This window comes from Stegostoma tigrinum, chromosome 31 (assembly GCF_030684315.1).
Source record: "Stegostoma tigrinum isolate sSteTig4 chromosome 31, sSteTig4.hap1, whole genome shotgun sequence".
In the NCBI taxonomy this organism is placed as follows: Eukaryota; Metazoa; Chordata; class Chondrichthyes; order Orectolobiformes; family Stegostomatidae; genus Stegostoma; species Stegostoma tigrinum.
The window spans coordinates 5,331,748-5,349,879 of NC_081384.1; the positions used below are offsets into that span (position 1 = coordinate 5,331,748).

The window sequence follows — 18,132 nt, forward strand, 5'->3', positions numbered from 1 at the left end:
CCAAATAATTTCTTGCAAAGAGGATTGATGTCCGATACGTTATTGTGGAAATGTGTCGGCTAACCATGCCATGCAGCAGAACAAAAGAAGGGTCTAGGCCCAAAACATCAGCTTTTGTGCTCCTGAGATGCTGCTTGGCCTGCTGTGCTCATCCAGCCCCACACTTTGTTATTCATGACATGAGGCGATGGTTTACTGGCGTTATTGCCGGATTGTTAATCCAGACACCAAGGTAATGTTTTGGGGAGAGATAATAGGAACTGCAGATGTTGGAGAATCTGAGATAACAAGGTGTAGAGCTGGATGAACACAGCAGGCCAAGCAACATCACAAGAGCAGGAAAGCTGATTTTTCAGGCCTAGACCCTTCTTCGTAAATGGGGGAGCTGAAGGGGATTCTGAAATAAACAAGGACGTCCACTGAGGTCTTTCCGGAGGGAGGAGGGTACCATCTTCAAGGTAGGTATCCTTAGAAGACGCTTTGCAAAGGGGTTAAAATTGTTTCAGAGATAGTAGGAACTGCAGATGCTGGAGAATCTGAGATAACAAGGTGTAGAGCTGGATGAACACAGCAGGCCAAGCAGCATCAGAGGAGCAGGAAAGCTGACGTTTCAGGCCTAGATCCTTCTTCATGACCCTCTCATAATTCTGCAATTTCTCCTCCTTTTTGTCTTGCAAACATATTTAAAGAGAAAAAAAAAGTTTGGAAATCAGAAACTAAAAAGAAAAAAATACTTGCAAGTTCACAGTATCTGAAAGAAAAGATATGGATTATGTTATAGATGTGTAACTTCATCAACAGGTTTCAACAAAAATGTTAATACGCCTGTTTCATTCTCTGATGAAGGGTCTAGGCCCGAAATGTCAGCTTTTGTGCTCCTGAGATGCTGCTTGGCCTGCTGTGTTCATCCAGCTCCACACTTTGTTATCTTGGATTCTCCAGCATCTGCAGTTCCCATTATCTCTGATTCTAAAGCTGTTGTCTCTTCCACTTCTTCGACTTCAACAACAAGCCACAATGCTGCATTCCTTCGACAGAGGGCGCTTCAGGACCTGGTCCTCCTGTGTCCCGTCAGGCTGTGGGGTGCCAAGATGGCGGCGTCTATGGGCAGGTTGCTGAAGGCAGTGGAGCAGCCCCTGGGCAGGGGTCTGAGCGCTAACCGGCAGGTAGGGTGGGTCTGGCAGACACATGGGTGCTGGGGTCGGCTAAAGGTGAAGAGAAAGTCCGCGGCCGTTACCCTGGAGCTCGGTCAGAGGCCGTCGGTCCGTAGGTCACTGGGAACCCACTGGCCCTTCGGCCTCTCCCGGCTGGGGTTTACGGTCTGTCTTGACAGCTCCTTTTCAACTGCATCGACGAACCCGATCAATAAGATGTAGAAGCATTCAGCCCATCGACCTTGCTCCGCAATCGTCAATTCCACTTTCCTAACTATTCCCCAACAATCCTGATTCCCTCACTGATTAAAAATTTGCCTCAGCTTTGAAAATGCTTAATAACGGAGCTCTCTTCAGTAAAGAATTCCACAGATTCACTACCCTCAGAGAAAAATAAATTCCTTCTCCTTCCTGTTTTAAATGGAAATCCCTTATTCTTTCTCCTTCCTGTTTTAAATGGAAATCCCTTATTCTGAGATTATGGGCCCTGGTCCTCAACTCTCTCGCATGGTTAAACAATCAGCCCTCATCTACCCTGTCAAGTCAGTTAAGAATCTCGCACGTTTCAATAGGGTTGCCTCTCATTCTTTTAAATATGCAATGAGTGCAGTCCCAACATATTCAACCTATGCTCCTAAAACAGTCCTTCCTTATTTGTGAGTAGCCAAGTGATCCTTTTCTGGACTGCCTCCATGTCAGTATAACTATCTTGAGGTAAGGAGCCCAAAACTGTTCGGATTGTTCTAGCTATAGTCTAACGAGCAAGCACCACTTCCCCATTTTGGTACTCTGTGTTGCCTTTGAAATAAAGGTTAAGATTGCATTTGCCTTCACCATTGCCCACTGAATTTATATGATGACATGTTTGTGATTCATGCATCAGAACTTCCAAATCTCCCTGTGCAATAATATTTTGTCAATCTTTCTCAATTTAAATAATATTCAGCTCATCTATTTTCCTGCCCAAGTGCACAATCTCATTTTTCTACGTTATATTTCCTGGCAGATTTTGCTCACTCGCTTAACCTGTTTGCATTCCTCTTCAGGCTCTTTGTGTCATCCTCACCACTTGGCTTTCCTACTATTTTTGTGTCAATTGCATACTTGGCCATAGTACATTCACCTTCCTCATCCAAGTCATTAATATATTTTGTAATTAATTGTGTGTATCTCAGCACAGTCCCTGTGTTGCACTCCACTAGTTACAGGTTGCTGTTTGAAAATGCCCCTCTCCCAACTGTCTGCCTTCTATCTGTTAATCCAATCCTCTATCCATGCCAATATACTATCTCTAATACCATGGACTCATTATTAGATTCCCTACATTATCATACACCTAAAATACAAATATATTTCACCTACAGATTTCCACTTTATCTGTCTTGCTTGTTACCACCTCAAAGAATTTTAATCACTTATTTGCCCTTCATGGAGCTATGCTGACTCGGCTTGATCATATTTCTGAATGTTAATGAGGCAGGTTACCATGTGATTCTTAGTAAGAACATTGTTATGATTTTCTTATGATGTTTTGTAGTCAAAGTGTGGAGCTGGATGAATACACCAGGCCAAGCAGCATCTTAGGAGCACAAAAACTGACTCTTTTTTCTGATGAAGGGTCTAGGCCCGAAACGTCAGCTTTTGTGCTCCTAAGATGCTGCTTGGCCTGCTGTGTTCATCCAGCTCCACACTTTGTTATCTCCGATTCTCCAGCATCTGTAGTCCCCATTATCTCTGATAAGAAAATCATATTTATCTGCTGTTTTTGACTCCTCATATTAGATTTCTCTCCTTACTAAGACCAGAGCCTGTTTTCACTTGTGCCAGTAATATACTTTCATATCTGCAAGATACACTGCAGCAACTCACCAAAGCTCCTTTGACAGCACTTCCCAAGACCCTGAGCATCTGGTAGAACACATACAACAGAATGGAATCAGAGATAATGGAAATTGCAGATGCTAGAGAATCCAAGATAATAAAGCGTGAAGCTGGATGAACACAGCAGGCCAAGCACCATCTCAGGAGCACAAAAGCTGACGTTTCGGGCCTAGACCCTTCATCAGAGAGCTGATCTCTGATGAAGGATCTAGGCCCGAAACGTCAGCTTTTGTGCTCCTGAGATGCTACTTGGCCTGCTGTGTTCATCCAGCTTCACACTTTGTTATCAACAGAATGGAAAACCACTTGCAAGTTCCCCTCCAAGCTGCTTAGTATCCTGACTTGGAACTACGGTGCCGCTATTTTACAGGCATTGAGTTAGAGTCCTGGACTACCTTCTCTGACAGCACTCTGGGTGTCTCTGTATGTCCAAGGACTGCAGCAATTCAAGAAGGCAACTCACCACCACCCTTCTAAGACAATTTGTGATAGGCACTAAAAACTACACTACCCGGTGATGTCTCCTCCTGCGAAAGAATTACAACAACAGGGAACTCGGCCCCAAGCAAGATTTGGAAAGAACTGAAGGTGTCAGGAAAGATGCAGACTTTGAAGACAACAATGAAGCTGGAGGGAGAGGGGAGGGGTTAAATACGGGAATTCTGCCATGAAGGAATGTGATGATTAACAAAAATGGGATACATGTGAGACAACAGCGTATGAGTGTAAGAGGTAGACTGCAGAGATTTGTAAACAGCATTTCATCTGAATCAATTAGTGAACTAATTGCAACTTTAATGTTAAGTCACAAAAGAATATTTGTCTGCCTGGCAGGTTTGCCAGGGCCTAGAAGAACTGCTGAGCCCTGTAAAGCTGTGCGCCTCTGCTGCCGTTATTACTGTGAGAACAAAGAAGAGACATTATGTTCCGCCACGTAAACAGGACGGCACTGTTGATCAGGAGAAAGCAGCTCGGGCTGCAGGACTGGTGATTCGGCAGCAATACATGGAACGACCCATCAACATATCGTGTACAGGTACAGGAAATCAATGTTTAACAGCACAGAACGTGGATTGCATGAACTTTAGGAGGAAACCAAATGGTGTTGGAAGATCATAGTGAATGATTCACATTCAGATCTGAGGAAGTCATTGATTCAGGCAAGAAATAGAGAAAATTGATGTATTATCCATTTTTACTGTACTGTTGGCAACATTCAATTTGATGGAAAATCATTTTGTTTATCATGAAATTCATTTTAAGAGGAAACATTTATATCACTTTAACAATGACTGATGCTGGCGTGACAGTTTAGTTTTAAATCTCAGGTCTGTTACTTTTCAATTGGAGGAAGTGAAGCAACTTTACCTCTATTTCTTTCCTGCTCCTTACCGCACATCCAGCAAACATTAACCCACACTATGGCACCTGTACTTGACACTCTATTACCTTCTATGTAAGTAACCATTCTGTCTCCTTGGCCTTACACGTTGTTTATTGAGAAATGGTGTACTTATTGAGACAAACTCAGTAAACAAATTGGTAAACCCACAGGCCAATGACACACTGTAAGAGGTACTTAGAATTTGCAACGCTGAAGGAGGCCATTTGACACATTGTACTTGTTTGAAACTTTAATCCTGCTCATCCACTCTTTCCCCAGGCCCTGTATTTGTTCCTTCTCCAAATACACGTCCAATTTTCTTTTACAGCTGCTGTTGCAGTGTGGATTTGCTAATATGCTACACTGAACTAAAATTCCTTCTTCAAGATTAATTGGAAAGGAAAAAACTCTTTAATTACACAATTGTAATAATCTTGATTATTAAAGAATTGGTGGTTTTTCCAACGCTATCAATGTCTTTATATCTGAAAGATAAGTGTTTTTAAAAATGCATCGTTTTACATTCTTCTGAGCTTTTCATCCTGAATTTCCTGGCAGCAGTGCTCTGGGGAGCGACATTGAATTTCTGAAGACCCAGAACAATTGAGAGTTACAAACCGTTGTTTCTGTATAACTACAGCAGTCTAAGAGATGTCTGGCGCAGCTCCCTTACGAGTTGGCCCCTTTGATTAAAACAGCTCTGCACATTCAGTGTTGTGCTCAAGAAAAAAAAGGAGACATTTTTGTTTATTCTAAGACTTAGTGGGTGACAGTACGGGCCTATAATAGACCACAGTTACAGGGTGAAGGGGGAGAAATACTCAAACAGATTACCAACGCATTTTCTCCACCTAGTGATCAGTACAGGAAGTACATGTGTATAGGATACTTTTCAAATAGAGCGTAGGATCTCCTTGATGAAATGGCACTTAGTATCCTGGTGGGTATGAAGAGGATGTCCACTGAGGTAAGGTATACTTTAGGTGACCGGGGTATAGTTCAAGGTTTTCAGGAAAGAAATGGAGACTATTGATGTATTTACTGTTCTTATTGTACAATAATTTTTACTGGAAATATACATCTTTTTGATGCAAAAGCATTGTGTTTATCATGAGACTCATTTTAAAAGGATAAGGTTTATATCATTTTAACACAAGCTGCTGCCTACTGTGACAGATGCTGACTCTGTGTCCTGCCTTTAAGAGGGGACTGTTTTTTGACTGGGGTTGAGATCGCCTAATGCAGGATACTTTACAGATAACACATAATTGGTGTGCACTGGTTTCCATCACCTGAGCTGTTTGAAGAGACATTTTGCAGTGACATATTTGTTTTTGTCTCTCCCAGGAGATTACAGGACTGGAGTGAAGATAGAGGGAATTGGTACCTTGGCTATGATGGTGTGGGCAGGCTTGAATTGCTAATGATATCACCTTGCTATTCATTTTGGCTGTTAACTGCATTGTTATGTCTCTCTGTAGCTGGAATATTTGATCCATATATCCCACCTGAAGGTGATGCTCGCATGTCCCCCCTAACAAAGGCAGGATTTAAACAACGTGCAGAGCAGATCAAGCAAAGTGCGGCCACACAGCTTGCGTAAGTAACCATTGTGCAATCCGGGCACTGCTTCTCAAACTTTTCAGGTCTTGTAATGCTTTTAAAATAACAGGTACTTGCCAACTGAGATGAATGAAATAGATGTGCCCGCTTCTCTCTGTAGAGTCTGTACATCCTTTGTGTGATGTTTCCTACACTCTGCTTACTCTGAACCTGGCTCCAGACCACTGCTTACTTTTGACCATGAATTCACCCCGACCACAGTTCCTTGGCAGTTGCTCACTTGTACGTCCTGCCACATTTGCTAACCATCTCATGTTATTTTAGTCTTTCAGGCCCCTGGCAATCATTGAAGCCCAACATGAAAATTGAGTATCGCATATTGTACACTGGAGCTGGGGAAGGGGAGACCCCAGTCAGAGAGTGACCCGCAGTATTCCTGTTTGCTACATGCTGAAAGTTGCAGATTTGTTGATTTCCAGACTGGATGGGAATAAAACATAGCTCCATCAATGGCACCTGCCTGTGAGTCAGAAGGTTGTGGAACATTTCCCAGTCCAGAGTCTTGAGCATTTCATCCAGTTGTGAGGGAGTCCTGCACTGGCTGAGAGGCAGCACTGAGAGAACCCCTCTTTGTCAATGTGCCACCTTTAGATTGTGAGGATAAACCAAACACCCATATATGCTGCATGGGAAAGCTCTCAGATGCTAGTTCAAACAGGAGCAGTGGCATCTTCCCTGATATCCTGGTAAATATTTATTTGTCAATATCCATATTGCTGGCCACTTGTCACACTCCTGTTTGGGTGAATCTTGCTTTGTATAATTGACTGTGATGTGCTCTACTGTTATGAATTCATAATTAATGCATAGCTTCCCACCTGAACAGGAGTGAACTGAAACAGTTGCACTGTACAGCATCTAGCAGCTTAGTCTTATCCCTAGAAGTGGGACATGAAAATGGGCCAAAGAGACCAAGATAAAATCTCTTCCTTGGCTTTTAATGTTCACCAGAAATAAGTTAAGGATGATTGAATCCCCAGGGACCAGACCCAATTTCACAATTAATCAGTTAATTTCGGAAGCTCAATGCGAGGTAGCTGAAGGTAAAAACCTGTAGTGAATAAAGAACTTGCGCTGACATATCAAATTCAGTGTGAGTAGTGAGAGGAAGCCTGCTTTCACTTGAGCAATCATCAACCTGGTTTAATTAAATGCAAACTAAATGTTGATTGTACTCTCTGTGACTTTACTGATTGAGTTTGTGTTTGCAAACATGAAAAGATGGAATTTGTCACTGATTTAGAGTCTTAGTCATGGCCATAGTCATAGAAATGAACAGGAGGGATACAGACCCTTCAGCCTTTCTCATCCATGCTGACCAGATATCCTAAATAAATCCAGGTCCATTTGCCAGCATTTGGCCCATATCCCTCTCAACCCTTCCTATTCAAGTACCCATCCAGATATCTTTTAAATGCTGTAATTGTGCTAGCCTTATTGAAGATGCTGTATCAACGCACATTGCCATGTCTTGTTGAACCAGAAAGACATACTCACTCTCTGTGTGCCCTCCTTCACCAACGCCAAAACCAAAGTTAGTACTGTGAAAGCTGCTCTCATTCATGGTGATTGGATGATAGTGCTTCCAATTTTCCTCAATGTCCTCGGGTCAGGGAGGAGAAACTCCTGCCAACATTCCTATCAATCGTGTGCAGCCTCCTGTTGGAAGTTGAGTCACTGCAGGAGTGGCTTTGAATATAATGCTGTCCATAGCCAATTAGCCCAGTTGATCCTCATTGCCTGGACATGTACTGTACTATAGGATAAGTGCCCAGTTGAAGGAGATGCCGGAGGGTTATTGATGTCCATGAATTTCGTGAGGTTAAAGTATCATGAATAAAATCAAACAGGATATGTCATAGTGTAATGTAAGTGAGATGTGGTGGAGGGGATTGGTAGAACTTATCCTTTATTACAGTTTAGCATCCCTGTTCTTGGCCAATAAGCAAGCTAGTTCTCAGTAATGTTCACCAATAGCCTTTCTTCTAACAGAATCCGAAAAGTGAAAGAATATGATCAAGAATTCCGCTCAAAGGACTTTGCCTCAAAGGCCCAAGATATTTACATTGAGGCACACAACTGCCTTGTGAGGTGAGTAACATTTCCAGTGAACCTTTGCTCAAGTAAATGAGCATTTACAAACATTTGTGATAATGGGAACTGCAGATGCTGGAGAATCCAAGATAATAAAATGTGCGGCTGGATGAACACAGCAGGCCAAGCAGCATCTCAGGAGCACAAAAGCTGATGTTTCAGGCCTAGACCCTTCATCAGAGAGCTCCTGAGATGCTGCTTGGCCTGCTGTGTTCATCCAGCCCAACACTTTGTTATTTACAAACATTTACGTGTTTATTCTTGCTATGGTACGTCAAGGGGTTTTGCTAAATAATTCGACAAGTGACCATCTCTGACAACACCTTCTCCTGAGTGTGCTGTCAGACCAGTACATGCTTACAGTTCTGGTCACTCAAGCATCTCTTGATTTTTGCCGTTGCATCTTGCCCTTCAGATACATATGCTTTTAAATTTTAAAAAATTCTTCTTTAAACTTGCTTATCTCTCTTTGTCCTCCTTTAAGTTATTCCTGAAGACCTTCCTTGGGTGATCTGCGCTAAAAGATCCATTTGGGACTTGGTGTTAAATATTGTCTCTTGTGAATTCAAATGAATGGGAATGATGCTGCTGTGAAGGATTTTGGAGCACTTGTATACATTAAGGACAATATACTTGTAGAAGCCCTGGTCTTGTTTGTGCAGCTGGGGAGAGAATCTGCAGGGTAGAAGAGAGGGAACAGAAATGTAAGAGCACTACTGTGTCTGCAACTGACCAACTGCATGGGCATCAGGTTGGACAAAATGCTGAGTCATCTGAGCAGCCCTTCAACTCGGTGTTCTGAGATGGTGCTCCTTGGACAAAGTGACCTTAATTTTTGGGGCAGAAGGGTCCTGACCCGAAACATCAACTTTCCTGCTCCCCTGATGCTGCCTGGCCTGCTGTGTTCCTCCAGCTCCACACTTTATCTCTCAATTTTTGGGACATTACAACCTAAGTTACATGCTGTTGGCTATCTCCCAAGTCTGAAAATCAGGTTTTCTGGGCCAGGGTAGATTTGCTGCTGATGCTCCTGCGTTCTTAGTTATGTGCCTCCAGACATGAAACAGCTTGTGATATGTTCTTCCAAGTCTGTGCCAGACATGTGTTGAATAAATTCAGTGATCAATGATTCACCGTTTTACTGCTCTGACTCCAGGCCCAGCAGATGTCTATGTGCCACCCATTACACAGTTGGAAAGGTTTATGCCTTTGAGACAGAGACAGTAAGAATTGAGTGCAAAATGTTGACCATTACATTTCAGTCTGATGCTGAGAATGTACTGCATTATGAAATCTGTATTTCCAAGACAGCATTTAAACCGAGGCGCCTCTCAGGTGAACAATTTCATGGCTATGTTGCAAGTAAAAGCAGGGCAGTGCACCTCATTGTCCTGGCTAGTGTTTATCCACTCACCAATACCTCATCTGGTCTTTTTATCATTGCGCTGTGAAAATAGAAGGTAGCATTCTCTACACTTACAAAGCTTTAAGTTTGTGTAAAGCATTTTGGGAAATTCAGAGGTTGTATAAATGCAAATTTTTAAAAATGATAAATGATATTTATGACTGAATACAGGAAAATGAGTCTGCATATTGAATGTTACTTCTGCCCTCACACTGACAAATTGATAATTATTCAAACAGCTGATGTTTCCAAACTGCTGTTCCCACTGTTTGCTTTTTGTTTCATCTTGCCTTAGATTTAGAAAACTTTTGTAGTTTTATTTGAGTTCTGGTTTGTGGAATTTTTCCAACTGGATCTTGAATGTATTTTCTAATCACCAAAGTTATAACTCGGAATTTTTCAAAAGGGTATTTGCAGTTTTTTTTCTCGTGCTGGGCTGGATGACCGCTGGTACCAGTCCTTATGTGAGGGCTGACAGTGAGTGCCAGCAGCTTGTTAGATTGCATGAAGCAGCGCAATTTTACCCGTTGATGATTGCACCATTACAGTCAGATGTTACTGGATAGAGATCAGGGTAGTCAATGATGCATTTATCTAAGAACCCCTCAGAATATCTAGCAAGTTCAGTTTAATAACTTTGTGTTTTAGTGTGGGATGGTTTTTCAGGAGTTTACTTTGCTGAAGCCTGGACTCCTGGCAAACATTGTAAATTTCTGTGAAGGTTACATTTACTAAAATTCCACCAGGAAGTGAGGACCTCAGCTATAGGAAACATTGGGGAAACTGGGATTGTTTCCCCTAGGGCAGAGAAGATTAAGGGAAGATTTTATAGACGTGTTGAAATTAATGAAGAATTTTTAACAAAACAGTTAAGAAATTGATTCTTCAGACAGAGGGGCGAAAGAACGAGAGTGGAGTTGAGAATTATTTTTAAATAGAGACTTAAAAAGATGGTAAAAATGTAGTTATTTAGAGGTGGAGTTGTATCAGAGATGATAGGAACTGCGGATGCTGGAGAATCTGAGATAACAAAGTGTGGAGCTGGATGAACACGGCAGGCCAAGCAGCATCTTAGGAGCACAAAAGCTGACGTTTCGGGCCTAGAGAAGGGTCTAGGCCCGAAACATCAGCTTTTGTGCTCCTAAGATGCAGCTTGACCTGCTGTGTTCATCTGGCTCCACACTCTGTTTTCTCAGTTATTTAGAGATGAGCGGATAAATATTGACGAGGACAACGATGTGCACTGCCCTCCTTTTACTTGAAGAGGAAGTGGATGAAGAGCATGTAGCTTGACTCATTCAAAATGCCTTTCAAGAACCCAGCAAAGGAGCAATGGGCTAATTAGCTGTGAGATTCATGGTTCCAGTTTTACAATTTATTCAGAGATGTGGACGTCACTGACTAGGCTCATATTTATTGCCCGTCTCTAATTAAGAGTCAGCCACAAAGGATGGCAGTTTCTTCCTTAAAGGACATTAGCCAGATGAATTTTTCCGGATAGTTGGCAGTGGTTTCATGGTCATCAATTAGACGCTTAGTTCCAGGTGTGAATTTAAATTCCACTATTTGCCATAGCAGGAGTTGAACGCAGGTCCCCAGATTATTACCTGGGTTTCTGGGTTAACAGTCTGGCACAAGGCCATCATCTCCACTTAATTCTGTTCCCTGCTGTGTGACCTGTAACTGAAGGGAACTCAGTAGTTTGTTTCCCCGAGTAACTATAAACACAAAGTGATTTTTTTCAAAACATTTGTTTACAGTTTTGACAAAGTATTGCTTCACAAGTTGGTAACGGAGCGCTGTTACCCGGTAAGTACGTTTCTCATTCTAACGATTTTTTCCTTAAAATTTAATTTAAAAATATGTTTGTTTTCATGCAATCTTGAATGACCCTCCCTCTCCTCTGAGTAACTAATGCAAACCTCTCTGCTGTTCCCATCAGGATATGGTGCGTGGCAACAGGTACAAGACCATTCACTGGAGATTTCTGCAGTCGCTGGAAGCACCGAGGCTTGTGCATGTCCGATGCCCTGACATGGTCAGCAAAGGCAACCTATACGGTCAGGTTACTGTCAGATTTCACACCCAGCAGGTATCATCACTCAGCCGCGTTCTGCATTGAATATAAGAGAGTCCAGTGAATGAGAAGATCATAAAATGTAGATAAGGAGAACCTGAGATGATTCTGCCTGGAAACTATGTTTAAAAGGTGGTTTGACAGAGATGTTAGTTAGTGTTAATAAAAAGAAACTGTTTCCAACAACTGAAGTATTACAGAGGGGTGAAAGATTTCAAGACTGGAACATATTTTCAAGGTGAAAGCAGAAAGATTTAGGAAAGACATGACGGGCAGTTCTTTTACACAGAGTGGCTTGTGTGTTTTTTTAATTCATTCATAGGATGAGGGCGTCACTGGCCAGGCAGCATTTATTGCCCATTCCCTCGATTGCCCAGAGGATAGTTAAGAGTCAACCACATTGCTGTGGGTCTGGAGTCATATGTAGGCCAGACCAGGTAAGGATGGTAGGTTCCTTCCCTAAAGGACATTAGTGAACCAGATGGGTTTTTTCAACAACTGACAATGGATTCCTGGTCATCATTAGATTCTTAATTCCAGATATTTATTGAATTCAAATTCCACCATTTCTCGTAGCGGGATTCAAACCTGGGTCCCCAGAACACTATCTGGGCCTCTGGATTAACAGTCCAGCAATAATACCACTAGGCTATCACCTTCCCCAAAGTGGTGGATGTGGGTGCAGTTACAGCATTTAAAAGACAGTTGGATAAGTACATGAATAAAAATATTTGGAGGGATCTGGGCCAAGTGCAGGCAGGTGGGACTGGTTTAATTTGGAATTACGGTCAGCATGGACTGCTCGGCCTGAAGCATCTGAGTCTGTGTCCATGCTGAATGACTCTATGATGCTATAAGACGCAGATTTTAGGGTGATAAACAAAACAGCCAGAGATGATGAGGATTTTTTTTAGTAAATCCACTGAGTGGTTAGAATTTGGAATGCACTGACACACTGTGGTTGCAACCACAATGTTAGCTATCAAAAGAGTATGAGATTACTTGAAAGGGAACAGCATTGCAGGGATATGGGCAAGAGCTGAATGTTCTTCGAAAGAGCCAGAAAAGACTCAGTGGTTGGAATGGCCTCTTCCTGAGTGATTCTACAGGATTAGCAGCTGAATGACTGTAGTGCAATAAGAGAAATCTCAGTCATCTGTCCAGACTTGCTTCTCAGTGTTGATAGATTGATGGGACAGACACAGGCCAATCAGCCCAATTGGTCCAAGTTGGTAGCTATGTTCAGCACAAGCCTGCTGCTTCCCCGCATCATCTCTACCTATCTTCATATCCTTTGTTCCTCTCCCTTAACTGCAGTGTTGCTGATCGCCTCAAATATACCATATATTACCAAGATCCACATTCCAACCACTTTCTGGTTAAATAAATTTTCTTGGTGTTTGTTACCAAAGTCATTGGTGATCACGTTATGTTCTTGACTCTAAGTTTTAGGCTCATGATTCCAGAAGTCCAGCACTCAAACATAGCTTCACACACAAAAGCCTTGCATATTCCATGTACTGTTTATTAAGATTACAGACACATTCAAGTCAAGATTTCTCCTGTGATGCCATCAGTAAATTAGATAATTTGTTAGCACTCAGAGCTGGAATCTTTGCTGTGACGAGTGGAATTTTCTACCTAGTTTCTCCTCCTTTTCACTCAATGTCAAAAAGGCTTGAAGACACCACGTTTAAATGGAGGTCACCATGGAGACAAGCTGTCTGTCATTGACTCAGACCCCCTTTGAAGGAACTGAAGTCTGTTGACATACTGCAAGTAAAAACAGCTTCTGCTTTTGATCAGCAATAAATCCATTAAAATAAAGATGTTTTTATCTAATATATGAAGGAAAGGTGTCAGATGCCAGTTGTGGTTTAATGTTGTCACACCCAGCAACTATATATATTTACCTCCCACATCAAACAGTCCCTGCCTTTGTGTTTTCAGATCGTTAAATATTATTTTGCTGACTTGAAAAATAATGCTTGCTGGAAAAAATGTGCACAAATGTTACATATAATACATCTGATGTCTTACCATTTGCTCATCCTGCTGCAGTGAACAAGACAAGACAGTGCTGACTCTTTAGTCACGTTCTGTAAGAATCATGTTGCAACAAAGAATTCGGGAGCTGACCCTATTAGGGAGTTGAACCTGTGCTGGCTCTTTGAAAGTTAGACCCTGTCCTAAACATTTCCGCATCTAAATATATCCAGTCCTCTGTTGCAAATAAGTTTTGAATCTACCTTTTCAGGCAGTGTATTCCATATTATCATTACCAGCTGTGAGAAAAATGTCTCCTCACTTCCGTGTTTGTGTTCTGGTTCTTTGACCAGTTACTTGGAATCTTTTGGTTACTCACCTGCTTGCCACTTTGTGCTTTTCAGATCAAATTTGCATAAAAGGAATAAAATATAAAGTTCCTCTCTTTTGGAGAGGCATACGTAGGAAAGTGTTAAAACAGAAGATATTTCTGTTCTTGCTGAGGAACATTTTTTTCCCTTTGGGAACTGCTTTGTCTCAGGTTCCCCGTTAGAGAACTGAAATGGGTCCAGCTTGATTATTTGCTTCAGCAACTCCTCATGAATCGTCTCCAAAGCTTGAATCGTGCACTGTTTGCTGCAGTTGTAAAATGTTATTTGTCACAAGCTATTTATAATATGTATATTCAGTTTTTTTACCTCAGTGTGTATAACAAATCCATTGGGTGTTGGTAATGGCTGGATTTTAAATTAAAAGTATTTTCTAACTTCTCTACCCCCCTTTTCAAATCCCTCCCTATCTCTCTTCAGCTTGACAAATATCTAACTTATCTGCACTTGTGTAACTTTAGACTCTTCAATATCACAAACCTAATCACTTCTGCGGTGGTGGCTGTGTCTTCAGTTGCCAAGGCCATACATTCTGAAATCACCCCCTCACCAAACCTCTGTACCTCCACATCTCCTTTCTCTCTTTAAGCTGCTGTTTTAACCGAAGTTTTGGCCATCTGTCCATTTCCTTCGGTAACTTGGTGTCAAGTCTTGCTTCATAAATTATGCACAGTTGTAAAACAACTGGGGATGTTTTGCACCATTACAAAAACTTTCTAAATAATTGTCATTGTTTAGCCTTCTATATGTTATATGTTTAGAAAATTTTTGAAACGCTTGTGTATCCCTTACAAGAAGGGAGATGTGACAACCATAATAGGTTTTAATACATATTTTCAGCGTTTTCTTCTCTAGTTATTTCTGTTCTGTCCTTAAACTGCCTTCACACACCGATTACTGAACAATTTGAAAAGATCTGACATTGATGGGACATTAACTGTATCAGCAGATAAACAATAAACTGTTATCTCTGTCCTCAGACCTTGGCAATTTATGATCGTTTTGGTCGGCTAATGTATGGCAATGAAGATTTAGCGAAAGATGTTCTGGAGTATGTGGTGTTTGAGAGACATTTAGTTAATCCCTATGGTTTGTGGAGAATGCATGGGAAGATAGTACCTGCATGGGCCCCTCCCAAAGACTCTATCATTAAGGTAATTTGTGTGTTTTCAAGTTTTTTTCAATGGCCTGGTCTCTCTCCATTTGCTAACGTAAGAGTTAGGATTGAGTGTATAACCATAAAACAAACTGTGTGCAATTTTGTCTAATTATTTCTTGCCCTCTAGCTTCACTTCACTTAATGGTTATTTATGCTTGACTCCTTCTTGAGCTCTGTCTTCGGAAATCATTAGTTTATAATGGCCTTGGTGTTGAATTTCTGTGTTGCCTCTGTAAAGCCTGCATGTATTATGCTGAGCTCTGAATAACCTAATTTCTATTGCATCTGCCTCGTTTGCTCCAGTGCTTTTTTTGGAAGGGAGGGGATTACTGTTTTTTTTATGATTTTGAATAAAGCTTTTAATTTATTGAGTATCACAACAGGCAGAATGAAGTTTAATCCACCCCAATCACCATCATTGTCATCGGGGCAGTCATGAAGCATCATCAACGATTCCAAATAGTGACAACAAACTGTGTTTAGAAAACACGCAGGTTTACCAGTAACAATAGAAGGCAGTGGAATCGGAGTGAAGAGGGTGCAAAATCATTCCCAAACCAGCAAAATTGATGCATTCCTCAGCACCTGGAAAGGAAAAAGAAGTGCTCTCTGTTCAAACATGAGAATGTTTTGTCAAAATTCGAAGAGAGCAATATCTGGAAATGCGACAAGGAGGAATTTCTTTTAAAAGCCTGGTCACATTCTCATGAAATGTACCCCTGAGTGTCAATCTGTGTGATGTTTGTGGCTGGTCTTACTGATGAATCCTCCTTCCCAGTTGCATTCCCCCTTTTCAGTTGCACAGTATTCCAGCAAAAACAACAAGCATTGTATTGAAATATTAAATCTGATTTCTCTTTAAACTCTAGACCATTATGATCCCTGGACCCAGACTCGAGCCATGGGCAGAGATTGAGGTGAAGAATATTGAAATCCCCAAACCTGAATCCGTACAATGGAGCAAATGAGGAACTGCGCAGAGCGAGAGAGACTGAAAACTGTGTTTGAGCTGTCCTGCTTTCCCTCAGAGTTTTATGTTTCATTCAATATAGTGGACATGAGTTGAATTTTTATATGCCACTTTGTCCTTTGTTCACCAACTTAGTCTGCCAGGAAAACCAAAAAAATGCCAATATCCCTCCCATAAGAGTCAATGTATGTCAGAACACATCAGTTTTCCTTCACTCCTAGAATTACTTAAACATGGCATCGGTACCTGAACTCACTTTTCTGAGTCTAATATCAGAGTGAGCTTCTTTCAATTTTTATTATCCCAATCATTTATTTCTGAGCAGTTACTCCAACCCAGTACATTTACAGCCACTGAAAGCTAGGTTTAACATGAGATATTTGCACAGGCCTTATTTTAAAACTGTAGTAAATACTATTTGAACCTGGTTAATAAAGCAGAGCTGGAAAAACTCAGTCTTATTCATCACTGATGCATTTAAGCATCTATAAGGAGAGTACAAAGAAAGTGGAATTTATCCTAAATGAAAATCGAAAGAACTGTGAAAGCTGTAAATCAGAAACAAAAACAGAAATTACTGGAAAAGCCCCAGCAGGTCTGGCAGCGTCTGTGGAGAGAAACGTTGACTCGATCTGAAACACTAACCTGATCTCTCCCTACAGATGCTGCCAGACCTGCTGAACTTTCTCAGCAATTTGTTTTTGTTTCGAATTTATCCTGTGGTATTGATTCTGGATTGGTTTTCACTGCATCCCACGTGGAATAATTAATACTCAGGAATGAGTGCTGTAGCTTAATGGACCAAGTCTAAAGGCGGGGAATTTCAAGGTTTTCGGAAATGCCTTAAATGGTCTAGGAAGTCAGGTGAACCTTGCGATCAGGTGCCAGTCTTGCAACTTATACCCTAGGAATGACTTCCAAATAGAATGAAGCGTTCCAATTTATAAATTATGATGTGGAGCTCTGGTTTGGAGTTCAAGGTTTACTGTTTCTGTTTGATAATGAAAAATAAAATCTAAAGTATATGTATTGTGTCCACAAAGCACAAGATGTAATGTGTGTGAGTGTCAATGTAAGCTGTTAAGTGGAATGATGAGGCTTGCATTCAGCCTCCCATCTACAGGTTCTAATGTGGTGTTTCCAACCAATCATCAGAGGCTTTGTGCTTCCTCATGGGGAAGGCATGTGGGTGTGCCAGTGGGCTGTTCAAATCTACATGAGCACGTGTGGAGAGCTTCCTTACCAAGTGTTATGGACACTGAACTGAAAGAAGGATGTGCATCTGCAAAACACCTTGCACCAAGCAAAGAAGTACTTTTTGAAGTGTGTTTACTGTTGTAGAAGTGCAGTTGCCAATTGTGCATATAGCAGTGTTATAATGAGCAGACAGTTTGTTTTGCTGATTCCATTAAAGCTTCTCCTGAAAGTATAAGAAAAATATTAGCGACCTTACACAGAGAGCTTCCAGTTTCATTCTCCATCTTATTATCTAGTTCTTCCCATTCTCTCATGCTCTTTGTCTACAGTGCAATGGCATATTTTTACAGCTGAGAGGACAGATGCAACCTCATTTTAACAACTTCTGAAAGTCTGCACTTCCAAATGGTGTAGCAGTACCTTGTTTTTGACTTGGAGCAGTCTGGCTGAAGGCAGGGAGAATGTGAATTTACATCGTTACAGTAAAAGTTTAATAATGTTGATAACTCTGTATTGTGAGATGAGGACAGTATTTCGTGCACAGCAATGTAAATATTGTAAACTTCATTGCCCTGGGCTATCTCCAAACTGGTGTCATATTTGTGTTGGGTATTCTGACCAATTTTGCATCTGTTCTTTGTAGGTGCCATTTCACCATTAATTAAATAGTCAATACACATGTAATCCACTCCAAAGTAGCAATATTTCTGCCCTTTATTAATAACAGGGAAATGACTAGTGTCAACCCATCTTTAATTATTTCTTACTGCTGACGGGATAGAGTTGTCCTTCTCGTGGAGTTTGCGATCGGAA

General features: G+C 41.3%; 1 protein-coding gene across 1 annotated transcript; it reads left to right on the forward strand.

Moving 5' to 3' along the window:
• The first annotated feature begins 1,042 nt into the window (after positions 1–1,042).
• mrpl45 (mitochondrial ribosomal protein L45) lies at positions 1,043–17,562 on the forward strand. The gene is made up of 8 exons (XM_048560922.2): positions 1,043–1,166; positions 3,870–4,071; positions 5,901–6,018; positions 8,035–8,133; positions 11,302–11,350; positions 11,484–11,633; positions 14,974–15,147; positions 16,022–17,562. Exons 1-8 carry the CDS (start codon positions 1,092–1,094, stop codon positions 16,118–16,120), a joined length of 966 nt encoding a protein of 321 aa, XP_048416879.1. The 5' UTR covers positions 1,043–1,091; the 3' UTR covers positions 16,121–17,562.
• Positions 17,563–18,132: the final 570 nt, after the last annotated feature.

Coding starts and splice junctions, on each gene's coding strand:
- mrpl45 (XM_048560922.2), top strand. CDS start 1,092: ATGGCGGCGTCTATGGGCAGGTTGCTGAAGGCAGTGGAGCAGCCCCTG. Junction 1,167..3,869: donor GTCTGAGCGCTAACCGGCAG/GTAGGGTGGGTC, acceptor TCTGCCTGGCAG/GTTTGCCAGGGCCTAGAAGA. Junction 15,148..16,021: donor CCAAAGACTCTATCATTAAG/GTAATTTGTGTG, acceptor TTTAAACTCTAG/ACCATTATGATCCCTGGACC.